The sequence below is a fragment of the Myxine glutinosa genome, chromosome 6 (genome assembly GCF_964187855.1).
Source record: "Myxine glutinosa chromosome 6, kmMyxGlut1.1, whole genome shotgun sequence".
Taxonomy (NCBI): Eukaryota; Metazoa; Chordata; class Myxini; order Myxiniformes; family Myxinidae; genus Myxine; species Myxine glutinosa.
In genome coordinates this window covers 179,633,512-179,655,823 of record NC_136266.1, presented here as the reverse complement: position 1 = coordinate 179,655,823, position 22,312 = coordinate 179,633,512, and the positions used below count along the sequence as shown (strand labels likewise).

At 43.7% G+C, this 22,312-nt stretch overlaps 1 protein-coding gene across 1 annotated transcript in view; it reads left to right on the top strand.

Moving 5' to 3' along the window:
* The window catches only part of LOC137429313 (cytochrome c oxidase subunit NDUFA4), a 51,205-nt gene extending 31,377 nt beyond the window's left edge, over positions 1–19,828 (top strand). Inside the window, exon 4 of the mRNA XM_068119268.2 lies at positions 19,632–19,828. Coding sequence (XP_067975369.1) covers positions 19,632–19,688 — 57 coding nt within the window. The 3' untranslated portion in view covers positions 19,689–19,828. The remainder of the gene's footprint in view (positions 1–19,631) is intronic.
* Positions 19,829–22,312: the final 2,484 nt, after the last annotated feature.

Sequence of the window (22,312 nt, the reverse complement as noted above, 5' to 3'; positions counted from 1 at the left end):
AATGGAACATTAACATAACTACTCGAGGAAGCTGAAACCACAGTGGTATATATACACAGTGCCTATAGAAAGTTCACACCCTCTTTCAAAATTTTCATCTTTTCTTGCCTTTTAGCCTGGAAATAAATTGCATTAAATCAGACTTTTTCCACCTTTACTTACACATCGTAACCCACAACTTCCAAGTGAAAAACAAATTCTACAAATTTCTGAAAATTAATTAAAAATACAAAACTAGAATATCTTGGTTGGATAAGTGTCCACCCCCCTGGGTTAATACTTGGTGGAAGCACCTTTGATAGTAATTACAGCTGTGAGTCTGTTGGGATAGGTCTCTACCAACTTTGCACACCTTGATTGGGCAATATTTGCCCAATCTTCTGAATAAAACTGTTCAAGCTCAGTCAAGTAATGTGAGGAGTGTTGATGGACAGCATTCTCAAGTCATGTCACAGATTTTCGATTGGATTTAGGTCGAGGCTCTGACTGGGCCACTCAAGGACAGTTATCTTTCCTGAGCCACTCCAGTGTAGGTTTGGTCATGTGCTTTGGGTCATTGTCATGCTGAAAGGTGAACTTCCGTCCCAATTTCAGCTTCCTTGGAGAGGGCAGCAGGTTTTCCTCTAGGATTTTTCTCTTTATTGCTCCATCCATTTTCCCTTCTATCCTGATAAGTTCCCCAGTCCCTGCTGATGGGAAACATCCCCATAACATGATGCTGCCACCACCATGCTTCACAGTAGGGATGGTGTTCTTTGGGTGATGTGCTGTGTTGGGTTTGCGCCGAATGTAACGTTTTGCATTTTGGCCAAAAAGTTCCATCTTGGTTTCGTCAGACCACAAAACCTTTTGCCACATGACTTCAGAATCTCATGAGTGGTTTTTTTCTTTTCAAACCTCAAATGGGACTCAAGGTGGGCTTTTTTGAGTAATGGCTTCCTTATTGCTACCCCACCATACAGGCCAGACTTGTGGAGTGCTTGGTGTATTGTTGTCACAAGCACACAGTGACCATTCTTTGCCATAAAGGCCTGTAGCTCTTTCAAAGTTACCATTGGCCTCTTGGTGGCCTCTCTGATCAGTCTCCCCCTTGCTTGGCCATCCAGTTTGGAGGGACGGCCTGATCTAGGCAGGGTCTTGGTTGTACCCTACTCCTTCCACTTCTTAATGATTGTCTTGACTGTGCTCCAAGGGATATTCAAGGCCTTTGAAATATTTTTATACCCATCCCCTGATTTGTGCCTTTCCACAACTTTATCCCAGAAATCTTTTTGAAAGCTCCTTGGTGCTCATGGTTGAGTCTTTGCTGTGAAATGCACTATCCAGCAGAGGAAACTTACAGGAACAGCTGATGTTATTCTGAAATAATCAGAATCACGACAACACAGGTGTTATGTAGGCAAATTAACTTGGTGTGTGATTTTCAAGGTGATTCGTTACACCTCAGATCATTTACAATTATTGCTAAATTAAGGGGGTGGACACTTATCCAACCAAGATAATCTAGTTTTGTATTTTTAATTAATTTTTCTGAAATTTGTAGAATTTGTTTTTCACTTGGAAGTTGTGGGTTACGATGTGTAAATAAAGGTGGAAAAAGTCTGATTTAATGCAATTTATTTTCAGGCTAAAAGGCAAGAAAAGGTGAAAATTTTGAAAGGGGGTATAGGTTTTCTATTGTGTACGTGTACGTACAAAGTCGCCGGAGGCATTATGTTTTCAGGTTGTCCACCCGTCCGTCCGTGATAGGTTTTCCTTACCACGATAACTTGATAACGGCTGAAAGGATCTTAGTCAAACTTGGTGCATGTATGTATGTATGTATAATGAGGTAAAGACTAACTGATTAAATTTTAGGGTCATCAGGTCAAATGTCAGAGGTCATGTTAGTTAAAAACCTGTTACCGTGATAACTTGTGAACCAGTGTTGGAATTCTGACCAAGTTTGGTACAGTTATGTAAAATGATGTAAAGATGAACTGATTGGATTTCTGGGTCAAGAGGTCAAAGGTCAAAGTCTTATATGTCTATAACTTGAGAACAGCTGAAGTGATCTAATTCAAACTTGGTACAGATATGCACAATTATCTAAAGATTAAATGATTAGCCCAAGGTCAAAGGCCAAAGGTCAGAGGTCATGTCAGGTAAAAATATAACTTGTGAACAGCTGAAGGGATTTCAATTAAAACTTGGTACAGGTATGTATAATGATGTAAACATGAACTGATTAACTTTTGGGGTCAAGAGGTTAAAGGTCAGAGGTCATGTCAGGTAGAAATGTGATTACTTGAGAACAGCTGAATGGATTTAAATCAAACTTGGTACAAGTATTGTGATGATGTAATAATAATAATAATAATGATAATAATAATAATAACTAGAACTGCCACTTTAAAACTGCTGGCAGTGATGACCGGTTTACTCGCACCCACTTTTGATGCAACCCCACTGTTGATACAACCCCACTTTTGATACAACCCCACTTGTGATACAACCCCACTTTCATTGGACATGCTTTGACACAACCCCCTTGGATACAACCCCGACACACACACACACACACACACACACACACACACACACACACACACACACACACATCCCCCCTACCCCCTCCCACACACACACCCACACCCCTCCCCCCACACGCACACCCTCAACACACACACACACACACACACACCAACCCCCCCCTTCCACATACACAAACACACCCCACCCCCAACACACACACACACACACACACACACACACACACACACACACACACACACACACACACACACACACACACACACATCCACACCCACACACAAACACACATATCCACACACACACCCACACACAAACACCCCCACACCCCTCCCTCCACACACCCACACATATCCACACAAACGCACATCCCCTTCCACCCCACCCCCTCCCCCACATACACACACACACACACACACACAAACACACGCACACATCTCTACACCCCCCCCCCCCCACCCCAACACACACACACACACACACACACACACATGCACACACACAACACACACACATACACACACACATCCACCCTACCCCCACCCACACCCCTCCCCCCAAACACACACACACACACACACACACACCAACCCCCCCCCCCCCACCTACACACACACATCCCTCCACCCCCACACACACACACATCCCCCCTACACACACACACACATACACCCCACCCCCAACACACACACACACACACACACATATCCACACACACACACACACACAAACACGCGCACACACCTCCCCCCACACGCACACACATATCCAGACAAATGCACAACCCCCTCCCCCCACCTCCCAAGACACATCCCACACACACATCCCCTGACACACACCCCCCCCCCCCCACACACACACATCCCCACACACACACACATTCCCCCTACCCCCCACCCACATACACACACATACACACACACAAACACATGCACACGTCCTCCCACCCCCACCCCTAACACACACACATGCACACATCCCCCCAACACACACACACACACACACAAACACACACACATACCCCCCCCCCCACCCCTAACACACACACAAACACATGCACACCCCCCCACCCCCAACCCTAACACACATGCACACACACACAAACACCCGCACACCCCTCCCCCCACACGCACACACACACCCCCCCCCTACACACACACACGCTTATTTTTCAAGATATGCAGGTTGCAAGGTCAGACATATATATGGTGGCGGCCATCTTGGATTTGACGTGGTGACCCAATTTTCAATAGCGTTCTTCCTTATGCCTAGATACACCCACGCACCAAATTAGAAGTTGGTTCTTTGCTTATTTTTCAAGATATTCCGCTCACAAAGTTCAGACATAGGTATGGTGGCGGCCATCTTGGATTTTGACGTGGCGACCCAATTTACGATAGCGTTCTTCCTTGTGCCTAGATACACCCACACACCAAATTAGAAGTTGCTACTTTGCTTATTTTTCAAGATATGCAGGTTGCAAGGTCAGACATATATATGGTGGCGGCCATCTTGGATTTTGACGTGGCGACCCAATTTTCGATAGCGTTCTTCCTTGTGTCTAGATACACCCACACACCAAATTAGAAGTTGCTACTTTGCTTATTTTTCAAGATATGCAGGTTGCAAGGTTCAGACATACATGGTGGCGGCCATCTTGGATTTTGCCGTGGCGACCCAATTTTCAATAGCTGGCGCATGCGCAGATGGGTTGCACTGTGATGCCACTGAAAAGCGACAGAAAACCGCGCATGCGCAGATCGCGGACATGATTCATTTCGATTTCTATCTTTATTTAATTTCCGAAAAGACGTCTGCATTCGAAAATCGCGTGATGACGTCACGACGTAAATGCATTTCTTCATATAACTTCAGATCGGCTGGATGGATTTTGACGACATAAACGGCATCGTGTAGGGCATTTAGTTGCGCAAATCTGAAGACCAATTGCGACCATGACAGCCATTTCCTTCTCGCACAGCACCTTACGTAATATGTGGATGGATGTTTGCACATGCGCAAATGGCCCACTGTATTTTCGTGTATTACGTACGCGCCTTGATGGGCTTACTTTCAGTGAAATACGATCGAGTTAAAAATAGTCAGAATTTGAGCAAATCTGTTTCATTCGTTTGTTAATATGCCTCATCTATTGACAAATCTGCAATTATAATTTTTTTTGAAGTTCAAATGACCGCGGGAGATCGCGTTATCGTGAGCACGTTCTGGAAAGACAAAATGGTGTGTTTCTTCTTCTTTCAACAATAAAGACTTATAGCTTCGCGACCGTACATCCAATCATCTTGAAAGTTTGCACACTTGTTTCGCTTGATGAGAGCCACATTGCATTAAAAATTCAAGTCGATCCATGCAGTGGTTCAAGAGTTATAAGCTTTTTAAAATTTAAACTACCATTATTTATTGCGGCCAAACCATGTGACTTATCAAAACGTCTCAAGTAACGATGAAACATCGCCCCATGAGGAACATTTGTGTAAAGTTTCCACTCGATATCTCCACAAATTATGGAGGTGATTCCATTTCTAGTTTGAAATTTTAAAACATCATAACTCTGAAACCACGTGTCGGATGACGTCGTGCTTGCTGACGTTTTTGTTCGTCATGGGTATGCGAATATGCATGCCAGGTTTGGGCTCGATACGTTCAGGGGTTTTTGTGTTTTTTCACGGAAAACAAGATGGCGGCCGAACCATGTGACGTATGACTTCGAAAATTTTTGCATTCTGAGTTTTTTTTAACTAAGCATCTGGGAAAAAAATCCCATTTTCGGGGGAGAAAAATTGTGTTTGACGAATTCTAACCTCTTAACGTTAGCATTTTTGATATACTCAATAAACATGTTTTTTGTTCCCATTGCAGAGTTCTTTAGAATGAGCCATTCCTCAAATTTTTCCATTGAGCCGTTTCGGAGATACAGAGGGGCAAAGTTGAAGGTGTTTTACAAGATGGCGCCAATACCACGTGACCTATGACGTCATAATTAGCATTAAAAAATTCTACGAGCCTAGCCGATCATTTGATGAAAATTTCCTGTCAATCCGACCAGCGGTTGCTGAGAAACTTAATTATGAAGTTTTCGGAGGTGCAAAATAGGGCGGAAGAATAATAATAAGAAAAACTCTAGCAGTAATAATAGGTTTCTCTCCATTTCATGGAGAGTAAACCTAATAATAATAAAGGAGTCTTATATAGCCCCATCAAGCAGAGTAAACGACCCTCATGGCGCTTTACATTATCATGCGAACGCACACACACCGCACACACATACACAAACATACAGACATACCTTCACTCTTGCCCTATTCCTCTCCCTCCCTATTCAAAACCCACAGATGTGTACTCCCCCTCCTCCTTCCCTCCCTCCGCCGCACACGTACACAGACATACTCTCGATCTCCGTCCCATCTCAAACCAAAGGGAAAACAGGACTTAGACTTTGAAAGACTTGTGAAACAGATAGGTTTTGAGGGAGGTTTTAAAGGCAGGAAGAGAGTCAACATGTCGAACAGAGGAAGGCAAGTCATTCCAGAGCAGAGGTGCAGCAAAGGAAAAGGATTTCTCGCCAAACGACTTGGTGCTGGTGCGTGGCGGCTCTAAGGTCATAGAGTCGTCGCTTGAACGAAGCCGTCGCCGAGGTTCATAGAGAGTGCGCAAATCGGAGAGATAGTGAGGTCCCGCTCCACACAATGATTTATAACATAGTGTGCAAATTTTGTATTGCACACGAGCAGAGACAGGCAGCCAGTGTAAAGATTCAAGAAGCGGAGTAACATGGTCAGACTACTTCGCCTTACAGACATAATGTGGGCGGAGGCATATCGGTCGATGAAGCTTGTTTACTTCAGCCACTCCCTTCTTTGGCAATAATTAATAAACCAATCAATGTCATATATGGCCATAGGTTGTTTGCATTTTTGTTTCGTATGTTAAACTTGTTGGCATGAAATGTATTTGTATTATTTGCTGCAAAAAAGAAGAAAGAAAAATCACCATGTAGTTGATTCAAATGCACATTTCCAATACTTACGGCATTTGTGGCTCGGTGAAACATTTGAAGTACACATGGTTTTGATTTTGATTAAACTTGTGTAACAGAGAAAAGTGAGATTTGCAAGTCCGTGCTCGCCACCGTGTTGCGTAGCTGAGTGACTTCAAAGGTGACGAGCCTCCTATGTGGAAGAAATGTGACGCGACCCTCAAAACGACTCGGCGGTTGAGTCGAGGAAACCTCCCTATTTTTCCTCAACGGTGGCTCCGACACAGCTTTAGAAATACTTGTCGGCCAGGAAATCTTCAAATTGATCAACAATGATCGGGCAAAAGAATCAAACGATGTGATAGACACAGTGATTAGTAACTTTGTTCATTGCCTCACACTCACACTCAAATGTAGCTGCTCCATTCTGCAGAAGATTTGTATGCCATCTGTAAGCTGTATGAAAGTGCTTGATCTTCACAAGCACGAGGTGAGCAAACTGCAAGCAGGAAGAAAATCGACATTGAACACCAGGACGAAGGGAAGAAGGTGTTTGAACTGAATAGAAGGAAACAGGATGACGAAGCGTCTCGTTCAGTGGTTTAATAGTCTAAACCATTATCGTTTCTTTGCTTTTTCACCAAACAAGGATACATTCTGATTTGGTGAAAAAAGAAATGCGGAACCCTTTTTGTATTTACAATTGTTTTAGGCTTGTGGTAGGGCCGAAAGACTTTCGGCTGCGAGCGATAAGTATGGCAGTTGGGAGTGCATGGAAAATAGATTCAAGGAATGATCATGGAAGTATAGAAAAGCTCACAAGTACAGTAGACTTTCTAACTGGAATCGCCTTCAAATCGGAGACAATTTTGACTGTTGTCACCATTTCCAGCACTGCCAATTTGATTAGGCCCAGTGTAATGTGCGTGCGCATTATTTTTAGTTCTAACAAGGAACTTCAATGCAGGAGGAGGCCATTAGGCCCATCAAAGCACGCGCCATGGTTGGCAACTGGTGGCTGTTTATCCGTGCTGGATCTTATTAAATGCTGAGCATCAAGCAAGGAAACAGCACGTAACATTTTAAAAGTCTTTGGTATGATTCGACCAGGGTTTGATCCACCAACCTCACAGATTCAGAACGGACTCTCTCACCTGTAAGCCATGGAGTCTCGTCATTACGTTAAACTGGTTGGCATTATTTTTTACTTTTTCGACTGTCACTTTTACTCTGAAGCATAAAGTCGTGGCCAAAAATATTGGCACCCTCGCACTTTTTTCAAATAACTCAGAATTTTCTTTTAAAATAAGTTGAAATTGACAGGAGTATTTGGTCTCCAAAATTCATTATTTCTCTGTTAATATTACAGAAGCTTTGTTTTTGATTTCAGTACTTAATATATCCTTTTAAATCAGAAAATAAAAAGAAATGGCATTGACAAAATTATTGACACCCTTGAGTTTATATTTGGTAGCACGGCCTTTGGACAAAATAACTGCAGTCAAGCGCTTCCTATAGCCATGAATGAGCTTCCTACACCTCTCTACTGGCAGTTTGGCCCACTCTTCTTGTGCAAACTACTCCAGCTCTCCCAGATTTGAATGGTGCCTTCTCTCAACTGCTGTTTTCAGATCTCCCCACATGTGTTCAATGCAATTTAGATCTGGACTCATTGGCCACTTAAGAACAGTCCAGTGTTTTCTCTTGAAACATTCTTGTGTGTTTGGGGTCATTCTCCTGCTGCAAGACCCATGACCTTTGACGGAGACCCAGATTTCTTTACACTGGGTTGAACATTGTGCTCCAAAATTCCTTGGTAATCTCCTGATTTCATGATGCCATGCACACATTCAAGGCACCCAGTGCCAGAGTCAGCACAGCAAGCACAAAACATCACTGAACCTCCTCAATCTTTGACTGTCGGGAAGGTGTTATTTTCTTTGAAGGCTTCATTTTGTTTTCTGTAAACATAGAGATGATGTGCTTTACCAAAAAGGTCTAATTTGGTCTGATCTGTTGACAGAACATTCTCACAGAAGGATTTTGGCTTGTTCAGGTGTGTTTTGGAAAACTTTAGTCTGGCTTTCTTATGTCTCTCTCTCAGCAGTGTGGTCCTCCTCGGTCTCCTACCATAGAACCCCCTTTCATTGAGTTGGCAGCGGATGGTACGAGTTGAAACTGTTGTACCTTGTGTCTGAAGGTCAGCTTAAATCTGTTTGGCAGTTGATCGATGTGGCATTGACAGAATGGTGCTTTCTCCACCATTCGAACAATCCTTCGCTGCAATCTTTGATCACGTTTTCTCTGGCGGCCACGTCCAAGGAGGTTGGCTACAGTGCCATGGGCCTTAAACTTCCTGATAACATTGCGTATGGTGGACACAGAAACATCAAGGTCTCTGGAGATGGACTTGTAGCCTTGAGATTGTCCATGCTTGGCTACAATCTTGTGGCTGACCTCAAAAATTCTCTGGTTTTCTTTCTTTTCTCCATGCTCATTGCGGTACACGCAGTGACACAAAATAGCAGAACGACTCCTTTTTTCTATTCAAACTGGTTGAATGAGTGATTTTTATATTGCAGGCACCTGTAACTCACCATAGGTGAGTTCAATTCCAAAGTAAAGGAGAATCACCTGATTGAAATCTAATTATGTCTAACAACTTCTCAAAGGTGCCAATAATATTGCCAGGCCTTTTTAGGATTTATGTGTGGAATAAGCTAACATTTAGTAATTTTTTCAAGCTTTTTTTTGTTTTGTTCCACTGCAAACCAAAGAAATACATATGTGGATACCAAAGAAAGAGTGCAAGGGTGCCAGTATTTTTGGCCACAACAGTATATGACATTTAAAAACCATGACCATTCACCATGTGCTACTTTACTGTGTAGTCCATTTTATTTGGCAGGAGTCAACTCAGAGCTTCTGTTAACTTGTGAGGACAATGAATGTATGAACCTGATAAAAAAATATATCCGCCTGCAAAAGTGATGAGCTGATTGATTGAAGAAGGAAAAGATCGTCATTATGGAGGACTGCAATGGATAGACATATACACAGTGCATAGACAAGATAGAAGCGTGTTACAAACGATGTGGCTTAGATATTGTGTCCCATGTGACTGATTTTGTGCTTATGTCAATGTATCAAATTTGCTTCTCGTTTTCCAAATGAGGTGTATGTGTTCTACAATTCCAATGGGGGAAAATGTTATTCATTGTTTGTGCAACCTCTGCAACTTTTTGCTTGAGATAACTTAGGTTGGAGAGAAGGGATGCCATAATGATCTGGTAGGTTCTGGAGACTGGGAATTTGGAGGGAAGACACACGGGAGGAGTCAAATGAGAAGACTACCTTTCATTGGGAAGTCAAATGTAGGACTGATGTAGTTCCTGTCATATATTATTGAGTGTTCGTCGGATCTCTGATTTCACCACACCCTTGCACTGTTGAGGTAAATGCTAAAACTTAATGGCGGCCAACGACACAAGTGTCAATACATCCAGCTCAGCCATTTTGCTTTGCAAGCAGGACAAGGTTACACCCCCAGATTGCCGAAAGCTAAATGAGGCTATCTTGGGCCTTCTGCTTTGCTATTTAAAAAAACCCCCACAACTGAGGATGCTTGTAATGTGAACATTGAAGTCTGAGCTGGGTACGTATGAACTAGAGCTGGGGACATCCGAGGTCAACCACCCAGAGCCATTACTGTGATTGATTTGTCCTGCAATTGTAGCAATTGAATTGGGCAAGCCTGTTCTCCACATGCAGCTTTACTGCCATATTGTGACTCTTGAAGGCGACGAGTTAGCATTCCTGTGTAGGGTCATGGGACACCAACCAGAGCGAACAGTTTGCTACAATTTGCCAGAGAAACCATCAGCTGTGCCTCACCACTCCTTCACACCATTTCAGCCAATTCGGGCTGGTCTCAAGCTTCACAAATTGCCAGTTTGATTTTGAAGAAACCGATAACAGGACGGAGCAACCAGCATCTTTCTTTGCTGTCTGTTTTTCCTGATCTGTCTCCTCAATACTTGTTACTCCCACCAGGGAGTAATGCATTCGATCGTGTCCGTGTGTGTGTGTGTGTGTGTGTGTGTGTGTGTGTGTGTGTGTGTGTGTGTGTGCGTGTGTGCGTGTGTGTGTGTGTGTGTGCGTGTGTGCGTGTGTGTGTTCGTGCGTTTGTGAACGAGAAATCTGGAAAAGTTCTGAACAGATTTGGATGAAAGTTGGTGGGATGATTGCCCTTGGGATAAGGAAGAATTGATTAGTTTTTGGTGAAGCTCAGGATATTATTCCGGATCCAGGAATTTTTTGAAGGATTTTTTTACCATTTTTTTTTTTTGTTTTTTTTGTTTTTTTTGTATACAAGATCAAGGCTCGTGTAAGAGCTAACATCAATCACAAAAAAGCAAATGGACACACAACACATACAATAAAGGGACCGGGAGACAAGATGGGGAGAGAGAGGGAGGCACACAAGTACAACAGCAGAGAAGTTCCCAATCCACTGGAATGCGGCTTTCATTGTGAGAGCATGAAGCAAAATATTCTGTGGTCTCATAAGATGAAAATTGAACTCTTTGGCCTGAATGCAAAGTAAAGTACTGTGTATGGCAGAAAGCTCATCACCGAGCACAACTCATCACTCATCTACCACCATCCCTTCCGTGAAGCATGGTGGTGGCAGCATCATTCTATGGGGATGCTTTTTAACGGGAGGGACGAGGAGACTTGTGAGGACAGAGGGAACAATGAATGGAGCCAAATGCAGGTGAATCCTTGAGGAGAATCTGCTTCGGAGTGCAAAAGACCTTAGATCGTGGCGAAGATTTACGTTCCAACAGGACAATGACCCCAAGCATACAGCCAAAGCAACACTGGAATGGCTTCAGAAGAAAAACGTGAAAGTCCTTTAGTGGCCCAGCCAAAGCTCAGAATCTGTGGAAAGACTTGAAGATTGCTGTTCACCAACATTCCCCATCCAACTAGGTTGGAAGATAGGGTTCATTTTCTTTTAACATTATCGTCTATATTCTATATTTAACATTGTGATATGAAAATAGTTTTCATATTTGTTGTAAATGTAGTTTAAACTTGTGGTTATGCGTTTGAGTGGTGTATTTTGTTAGCAGCGTTGTCTTCAAGGTTCTTTTTTTTTTGGCGCTGAGGAAGCGCCTTTAGCGATTGACTTCCAGCCAGTGTAACGCTAATTCCTGTCACAGGAATTCTGAGATCATATAAGTGGGCGTGGCAGTTCCTGATTGGTTCGTGTTGGGGAACGCCTTCTCGCTGCCGACGTGACGTAAATTCGCGCACGCGCACTGGTGAAGCTTACTCGATCTTACTCGATCCCATATTACATGTACTTTCATTGCATACAAATTATACTTCCTCCTAGAAATTCCATGCCCGAACCTCAGCGCAATCCAAGAGGATTCACTTGTTTCTAATAAAGACATATTCTGTCATTTTAAAACCACTAAAGTGTGTATTAGGTTTCCCCGTTTCATAAAATGTATCGTTTGATACGTATAATACTTTAAAACTGTTTTTTTTTTTTTTTTACCTCAGAAGAGATATCAACATAGCATTTAGCTCAGCGAATGTCAATCGCGGTGTAAGTATTTGATGAACTTATAAAGACAGGTGAGTTATAAGTGTGACCAGCATGTGCACGGGATTCTTCCCAGAAGAATGAGTGTTCGCATTAGCTTGTACGACTTAAAATGAGCGAGTTTTGTTTTCACGTTTGGGCCAGTTTTACATGTTGTATCCCTAAGGAATGAAACGAACGTTTTTCTGGCTTACAATTTTATTTGAAGTCACACACGCCTCAAAATACACTCACTTATATAGAATTGAACGCTGAATCCGAAAATGTAAGTGAAATTGCCTTGTTTTTTTTAAACATTATCTTCTATATATTCTAAATATATATCTGTGCAGTGTCTGTCTTGTGTTGTCGCTGAACTACTCCCTCAAACTTTTGTGAAATCGTACTATTCCAACTTGACCCACGGTGGGAGTATGCGCTCTACGGAGTGGCGTTCCAGTAATGTCCATGTTTTTCTGTGCAGATGTTCCATTTATGATTATCCCCACGCTTTTTGAAAAAAAAAAAAAAACCAGCTGAGGATATTGTAATCAGCCTGTCTGTGTCTGTCCGTCAGTCACACGATCTCCTCCTCGTACAATTGTGCAGAACATCACCAAACTTGGTCGTTAATCACCAAACTTGGGGAAGGGGTGGAGGGGGGGGGGGAGACACATAAAATGAGTAACGATGTTTTGGATTCGGCCCCCATTTCATGCCCCAGGGTCGGGAACTTGAGGTCAAGGGGGTCAAAACAAGATTATTATTTTTAACAACATCTGATATTGGGTTATTCCTGGTGTAACCTTTTGCAACAGTTTCAACTTTGCTTTAGGTGGGAAGAGTGGGAATTTGTCAGTGCCATCGACTTCGCTCCAGTCATCTATTACATTGGCGTGAATGATATATAATCTGCATGTGCCTGTGTAACCATGTAATCTGCGTCAATTTTACAAGTAAACGTTATAAGTATTATGACCGAACAATGGCAATTACGGTTGTAAATATGGGTTGTGATTGGTCAGTATTTGTAAACTTTCTGGCTCGGTGCTTCTGTGCTTGTCCATAGTGTCTTTGAACCTTTGTAAAACAAATTATTGCTCACGCTCGCAATGGCTACATCACTTGATGGTGCTTGTGATTGGATCACAGTGATAGGTCCTGCAGACCGAAGGAACTATATACAACATACCATTCCCTCAGGAAAGTAAATTGGATATTTAGGGCCCTGTTGAAAACCCAATTTACAACAGGCTTCAACCAAGATTCCTTCTTTTCCATTGACCGGGATTCGCCAAATCGCTGCTCCACTTTCCATCCAATCCCTTATTGTGGACTCTGCAGCCATATGGTATCTGCTCAAGGAAGTATAATCAACCTGGGTTAGACGGGAAGTTTTGAGTGCTGTTTGTTCTGCCGTAGGGTTTTGTTATTTTGTTGTGTGGTCAAAAGTGTTTTGGGAAGGTGTCTGGGCATGTGACATCTCATTGGTGCTCAACGTACATCTTCGATGTATGAGCTCATTGTAAATTGCACATGGTGGGGAAACATCGCCTCCACCATCACGTCACCAGACTCGTCTTCATTTCTGTTTTGTGTAATTGAACTTTGTAAGCTGACCCTTTTTCTGTGTTGAGTAAGGTGTAGGTGCATGGTGCTAGTGCCATGGAATGGTAATAAACACTTCAGTTCTGTACATGGAATTCCTGTGCCTCCACAATGTCTGTCTCCTCTGCTTCATTGAGCTAAGCGGGAATTTGCTTGGCATGCAAATGAATGTGAACGTTTTATTGTGCTTGTATCGGCTGCTGCTGTTGTTGTTTTTGTTGTTGTTGGTGGTGGTGTTGTTGGATAGCCCCAGACAGTTCTCTCAAACAAGCCCGTGGCACAGAGACACCAGCAGGAGCGACCCACAGATCCCCCACGTACAGGATGGTTTACCCCATCCTTCATGAAGTCAGGACCACGACAGAGTTGGAGAGACAGTTAGAGAGAGAGAGAGAGAGTTAGGGAGGGAGAGTTAGAGAGGGAGAGTTAGAGAGGGAGAGTTAGAGAGGGAGACATAGGGAGGGAGACATAGGGAGGGAGAAATAGGGAGGGAGACATAGGGAGGGAGACATAGGGAGGGAGACATAGGGAGGGAGACATAGGGAGGGAGACATAGGGAGGGAGACATAGGGAGGGAGACATAGGGAGGGAGACATAGAGAGGGAGACATAGAGAGGGAGAGTTAGAGAGGGAGAGTTAGAGAGGGAGACATAGAGAGGGAGACATAGGGAGGGAGACATAGGGAGGGAGACATAGGGAGGGAGACATAGGGAGGGAGACATAGGGAGGGAGACATAGGGAGGGAGACATAGAGAGGGAGACATAGAGAGGGAGACATAGAGAGGGAGACATAGAGAGGGAGACATAGAGAGGGAGACATAGAGAGGGAGACATAGAGAGGGAGACATAGAGAGGGAGACATAGAGAGGGAGACATAGAGAGGGAGACATAGAGAGGGAGACATAGAGAGGGAGACATAGGGAGGGAGACATAGGGAGGGAGAGTTAGAGAGGGAAAGGGCCGGTGCATGGGGACCAATCGGCACTCTGACCGTGACCGCGCTGCCCTGACGAATCCGGGCAGCAGGGAAGAATGGGGAAGATTTGTCCCCCGACTTGCGTTGGGTGGGGGTGGAGGGTGGGGGGTGGGGGGGGGGTACAACCACCGTGAAGAGGCGTCCCCAATAGTTGTCGTATCGGCTGTTGCCATCCAAAAGGGGATGATAAGAACCGCAAATGAAGAAAGCTCATCATCCACCACCTTTTTACTCTTACACAGTGTTTTACTGCGTTCATGTGTGCATGCTTTGTGCAGTCATTTTATTTCTTTCTTATCGTTGATAAATGATGACGTGCTAAATGATTGCACTTCCTCCTGTGGTGACACATACTGAATCAGCCGCTACTCATCGTGTTTGTGAAGTTATGGTTTGTGTTAAAGTTGGTGCTGTCGTTGGGGTGTGAAACGGTTCGCCATGTGCTCAGCACTGCATCTGTGCTGAGATTACGCTTTGGGTGATGGTTTCACACGGGGTTTTTAGATCTAGAGCTAATGCTAGCGTTGGTGAGAGTTCACCTTTGGGGTATGGTCCAGGTCTTGTCTGGTTCGGTTTGGATTGTTTGAGGTTATTAATGCTAGCGTTGGTGAGAGTTTACCTTTGGGGTATGGTCCAGGTCTTGTCTGGTTAGGTTTGGATTGTTTGAGGTTATTAATGCTAGCGTTGGTGAGAGTTCACCTTTGGGGTATGGTCCAGGTCTGGTCTGGTTAGGTTTGGATTGTTTGAGGTTATTAATGCTAGCGTTGGTGAGAGTTCACCTTTGGGGTATGGTCCAGGTCTGGTCTGGTTAGGTTTGGATTGTTTGAGGTTATTAATGCTAGCGTTGGTGAGAGTTCACCTTTGGGGTATGGTCCAGGTCTGGTCTGGTTAGGTTTGGATTGTTTGAGGTTATTAATGCTAGCGTTGGTGAGAGTTCACCTTTGGGGTATGGTCCAGGTCTGGTCTGGTTAGGTTTGGATTGTTTGAGGTTATTTATGCTAGCGTTGGTGAGAGTTCACCTTTGGGGTATGGTCCAGGTCTGGTCTGGTTCGGTTTGGATTGTTTGAGGTTATTAATGCTAGCGTTGGTGAGAGTTCACCTTTGGGGTATGGTCCAGGTCTTGTCTGGTTAGGTTTGGATTGTTTGAGGTTATTAATGGTGAGAGTTCACCTTTGGGGTATGGTCCAGGTCTGGTCTGGTTAGGTTTGGATTGTTTGAGGTTATTAATGCTAGCGTTGGTGAGAGTTCACCTTTGGGGTATGGTCCACGTCTTGTCTGGTTAGGTTTGGATTGTTTGAGGTTATTAATGCTAGCGTTGGTGAGAGTTCACCTTTGGGGTATGGTCCACGTCTTGTCTGGTTAGGTTTGGATTGTTTGAGGTTATTAATGGTGAGAGTTCACCTTTGGGGTATGGTCCAGGTCTGGTCTGGTTAGGTTTGGATTGTTTGAGGTTATTAATGCTAGCGTTGGTGAGAGTTCACCTTTGGGGTATGGTCCAGGTCTGGTCTGGTTAGGTTTGGATTGTTTGAGGTTATTTATGCTAGCGTTGGTGAGAGTTCACCTTTGGGGTATGGTCCAGGTCTGGTCTGGTTCGGTTTGGATTGTTTGAGGTTATTAATGCTAGCGTTGGTGAGAGTTCACCTTTGGGGTATGGTCCACGTCTTGTCTGGTTCGGTTTGGATTGTTTGAGGTTATTAATGGTGAGAGTTCACCTTTGGGGTATGGTCCAGGTCTGGTCTGGTTAGGTTTGGATTGTTTGAGGTTATTTATGCTAGCGTTGGTGAGAGTTCACCTTTGGGGTATGGTCCAGGTCTGGTCTGGTTCGGTTTGGATTGTTTGAGGTTATTAATGCTAGCGTGGGTGAGAGTTCACCTTTGGGGTATGGTCCACGTCTTGTCTGGTTCGGTTTGGATTGTTTGAGGTTATTAATGCTAGCGTTGGTGAGAGTTCACCTTTGGGGTATGGTCCAGGTCTTGTCTGGTTCGGTTTGGATTGTTTGAGGTTATTAATGCTAGCGTTGGTGAGAGTTCACCTTTGGGGTATGGTCCAGGTCTTGTCGGGTTCGGTTTGGATTGTTTGAGGTTATTAATGCTAGCGTTGGTGAGAGTTCACCTTTGGGGTATGGTCCAGGTCTTGTCTGGTTAGGTTTGGATTGTTTGAGGTTATTAATGCTAGCGTTGGTGAGAGTTCACCTTTGGGGTATGGTCCAGGTCTTGTCGGGTTCGGTTTGGATTGTTTGAGGTTATTAATGGTGAGAGTTCACCTTTGGGGTATGGTCCAGGTCCTGTCTGGTTAGGTTTGGATTGTTTGAGGTTATTAATGCTAGCGTTGGTGAGAGTTCACCTTTGGGGTATGGTCCACGTCTTGTCTGGTTCGGTTTGGATTGTTTGAGGTTATTAATGGTGAGAGTTCACCTTTGGGGTATGGTCCAGGTCTGGTCTGGTTAGGTTTGGATTGTTTGAGGTTATTAATGCTAGCGTGGGTGAGAGTTCACCTTTGGGGTATGGTCCAGGTCTTGTCGGGTTCGGTTTGGATTGTTTGAGGTTATTAATGGTGAGAGTTCACCTTTGGGGTATGGTCCAGGTCTGGTCTGGTTAGGTTTGGATTGTTTGAGGTTATTAATGCTAGCGTGGGTGAGAGTTCACCTTTGGGGTATGGTCCACGTCTTGTCTGGTTCGGTTTGGATTGTTTGAGGTTATTAATGGTGAGAGTTCACCTTTGGGGTATGGTCCAGGTCTGGTCTGGTTAGGTTTGGATTGTTTGAGGTTATTAATGCTAGCGTTGGTGAGAGTTCACCTTTGGGGTATGGTCCACGTCTTGTCTGGTTCGGTTTGGATTGTTTGAGGTTATTAATGGTGAGAGTTCACCTTTGGGGTATGGTCCAGGTCTGGTCTGGTTAGGTTTGGATTGTTTGAGGTTATTAATGCTAGCGTGGGTGAGAGTTCACCTTTGGGGTATGGTCCAGGTCTTGTCGGGTTCGGTTTGGATTGTTTGAGGTTATTAATGGTGAGAGTTCACCTTTGGGGTATGGTCCAGGTCCTGTCTGGTTCGGTTTGGATTGTTTGAGGTTATTAATGCTAGCGTTGGTGAGAGTTCACCTTTGGGGTATGGTCCAGGTCTTGTCGGGTTCGGTTTGGATTGTTTGAGGTTATTAATGCTAGCGTTGGTGAGAGTTCACCTTTGGGGTATGGTCCAGGTCTTGTCTGGTTCGGTTTGGATTGTTTGAGGTTATTAATGCTAGCGTTGGTGAGAGTTCACCTTTGGGGTATGGTCCAGGTCTTGTCTGGTTAGGTTTGGATTGTTTGAGGTTATTAATGCTAGCGTTGGTGAGAGTTCACCTTTGGGGTATGGTCCAGGTCTTGTCGGGTTCGGTTTGGATTGTTTGAGGTTATTAATGCTAGCGTTGGTGAGAGTTCACCTTTGGGGTATGGTCCAGGTCTTGTCTGGTTAGGTTTGGATTGTTTGAGGTTATTAATGCTAGCGTTGGTGAGAGTTCACCTTTGGGGTATGGTCCAGGTCTTGTCTGGTTCGGTTTGGATTGTTTGAGGTTATTAATGCTAGCGTTGGTGAGAGTTCACCTTTGGGGTATGGTCCAGGTCTTGTCTGGTTCGGTTTGGATTGTTTGAGGTTATTAATGGTGAGAGTTCACCTTTGGGGTATGGTCCAGGTCCTGTCTGGTTAGGTTTGGATTGTTTGAGGTTATTAATGCTAGCGTTGGTGAGAGTTCACCTTTGGGGTATGGTCCAGGTCTTGTCGGGTTCGGTTTGGATTGTTTGAGGTTATTAATGCTAGCGTTGGTGAGAGTTCACCTTTGGGGTATGGTCCAGGTCTTGTCGGGTTCGGTTTGGATTGTTTGAGGTTATTAATGCTAGCGTTGGTGAGAGGTCACCTTTGGGGTATGGTCCAGGTCTTGTCTGGTTCGGTTTGGATTGTTTGAGGTTATTAATGCTAGCGTTGGTGAGAGTTCACCTTTGGGGTATGGTCCAGGTCTTGTCTGGTTCGGTTTGGATTGTTTGAGGTTATCGTTGGGGATTTGTGTCTGGGATTTCTGATACCAACGGAAAGTCCCGTGAGTAGATATGATCATTGCAAAACTTTGGTATTGACAAATGATGCCTGCAAAAGATAGGTATCCTTTTGTTTGGCACTCCAAAGCAAGTGATAATACACCGATTGAAGTCGACTGGATCAATGAAATCACAGTAGATGTGTGAATATTGTGCTCTTTGGGTTTATTTGTATGGAACATGTTGTGTATTTTATTTGTCGTATTAGGCTTTTGCTTTGTGGAAGATCTTTCCTTAATTTCAGTTTTGATGCCGATTTGATGAAATATGCTTCTTTTTTTTGTCCCCCGTTTTTTGTTTTTTTTCTGGTCTTTTTTTTTTTTGTATACAAGATCGAGACTCGTGTAAGAACGCACATCGATCACATAAAAATAAACTGACACATAAAACGTAAGATAAAGGGAATCGGAGACAAGATGGTGGAGAGAGGAAAGCACACAAGTACAACAGCAGAGAACAGGGACATCGGGAGATCTGTGGGAGGGAGAGGGCTTGTGGAGAGGAGGCACCGGAAGGTGGGGTGGGGGGAGGGGGGGGGGGAGGTATAAAACACATGGACACTGCTAGGACTTCCAGGAAAGAAGTCGGTATTTCAAAAAAGTGGATCTGGGGTGAATTAACGGGGGTAGAAAAGATGAACGTTTTGTATAAGAGATGGTGGTGAAACAGCTGTTTTAAAGACCTGGAGGAAGGAGTGGGATTGAAGAGAGTGAGGGAGTTTGTTCCAGAGGCGGGAGAAAAGAGGAATGAATATGTGAATATGAAATGAATTTGTGAAATGTGAATATGAATTATGAAGAAAAGAGGAATGAATAATGCTGAGGATATTCTTGTTTATTTCTCCTTTTGCAGTTTCTTTCAATCTCGACTGATTACAGCAAGTTGAAGAAAAACGGACCTGATTTCTGAAGATGTTGACCGGGCCTGGTCGAGCTTCGTGCTAGTAATGATCGTTTTGCTTCATCTTTTCGGCCTTTTTTGTGCCGTCGAAGGAATCAGGTTGATTTTTTCTTGCTGTTGATCAATAAAATTTCTCTTGTGCATTCAAACTCACTGTCAGTTTTGCATAATCATAATATTGGAAACTTACGCTCTTTTTACTGAGCTCCGGCGTGTATCGCGATTGGTCGAGAAATGTTTTGAGGCTAGAACCAATCCTGGGTAGGGTCGCCACTCCGACACAGGATACTCAAGTGAAGGAGATTTGTCAGGAATTTGTACTTTGTTTAGGGTGTCGATGATAACTAACTCACTCTTCACGAAAGACGGTGTGGGATATTGAGTGTGCACCATCGACCTGGGTGAATATTTGGTCAGAGGATAGGTAGCTAAGGTGAGTGTGGGCTATCCTGCTAGCTCCAGTTTATTCTCACAGGGAATGCAAGTTGATTGATTAAAGTGATTAATCAATTAATTGATTAAATATAACTGTTAAAAATAATTGATGAATTCAATGTGGAATGCAAACCATCTTTTTCAAAATTACAAGATCCGATAAATTCATTCCAGCCGCACATGATGCATCATGCCTCTCTCGATCCACAAATGTACGTCAGCATCGTTTCATCGTGTGCTTGGTGGTGATAATCCGTGGTGGCACATTGACAACTTTGAATCATTTGACCAAGATGGTGGTGCCATCGAGTTGTTCATTTTCTGCGGACAGAAGGTGCGAATTTGGATTTATAATGGAATGAGTGTGCGGTATGGAGCATCATGCTCAAACGAACATCATGCTGGACCGCACAAACGTGCACAGATGGATCGAAAAGCTTGGAGAAGGCAGACAAGGTGTGTGCAACGAACAACATCATAGGAGACCATGGGATGGAAATTTGTCTCATGGCCAACTCGACTTTTGAAAGATATGCAGGTGAGTTCCAAAGATTCTCACATATGCCTTTTAAGACTCCTCTACGGCCTAACTCCCCCAGCTCTGTCTGTGCTCTGTCCCCCAAATATATATTCAGGTCACACAAGATCTGCCAGCAACCCTCTTCTGGTTAAACTGCCAAAATCAGGACCCTCTGCTCACCTTCACTCTTTCATTCCCCCCAAACCCTCTCCCTCCCACAGATCTCCCGATGTGCCTGCTCTCAAATGTTGTACTTGTGTGCTTCCCTCTCTCTCCCCATCTTGTCTCCCGCTCCCTTTATCTTATGTTTTATGTATCAGTTTGTCTTTTTGTGATTCATGTTACCTCTTACACGAGCCTCGATCTTGTATACAAAAAAAAAAAAGCCCACCTTTTGTAAACTAACATCCTTACTCCAGTGTTTCCAAATTGAACGACTTGCTATCTTGTAGTGTAGCTGGAGACGAGGCATGGGTTCCAATACAAACCTGAATCGAAGAGATAAAGCACTGAGTGGAAGCATCCGTATGTTTCCCAATAATTTCTGTTTGAGGCAGCCATGTCCAAATATGGATTATCAATCTTAAATCTTAGGTTTCATGGAGTGGAATGTCAGTGAACTATCATGAAATCTTCACCACCTGGCTTGACCATTGTTACGCCGAACCTTCACAATGGTGTGGTTATTGTTGTTGTTGTATAGCCCCGGACAGTTCTCTTGAACAGGCCCGCAGCACGGAGACAGCCGATCCGACTTGCATTGGGCGGCGGGGGGGGGGGGGGGGGTACAACCTCCACGGCTCCCCGATAGTTGTTGTTGTGTGGTAAATGATGAGGCTGGAGACTTATTTTCAGGTACTGTTCTTGTTATTTCCTCACACGTGTGAAGCGAAAAGTGGGTTTAAGCAATTGGTTCACTTCTGTCTTTGTCTCAAACGAGGAACATCTTAAGTTCAAATTCTATATTACTAGCAACGGTACCTGCCCTACGGGCGGGGCTTCCATTGGGAGGCCAAAATGAAAAGGTAAAATATCAGAAATTGAAGGCTTTTTTTATTTTAAACGATTTATATAAACATCCGTTAAATTATATCACACACAAATCATCAAAATCTAAACAGTATTTGTAGAATTTCAACAAAAGCCACATCACTGTTCATATCGGTAAATATTATTCCATCATGTTTGGAAAAGCTGGAAATTGGGGAAAAAAATTGGAAAAACAATATAGCCTATTTTACTCCAGGGGGTCCCAGGATTACCCACCCAAAATTTCGTTGCGATCGGTTCAGCCGTTTTTGCATTACATGGGAACAGACGGACATTTGGTGAATTATATTAAGATGTTTAACATGAATAGTAAAGCGAACATGTCGTTTTGCAGTAACTTGGCTCTGAATTCGTCCCGATCGCACATACGCAGGGAGGAGCGAGACAATTTTTCTTACTCTGTCTCCCTGTCAGTCAAACAAAACTGAAAATCATTCAAGCAGTAAACCTACTGTTTTTAGGGACGTCATAAAGGACACAAACAACAGGCACGAATAACAAATGTAATGTGTTTGATAAGGTGGTGTAAAAGATGTAGTAAACATTCTTGTTTTTCTTCAACTCTTAAAATCTATATTTTATTTCAATTAAATAATTAACACACAAATCGCCTTTTGCCACTTTCCAA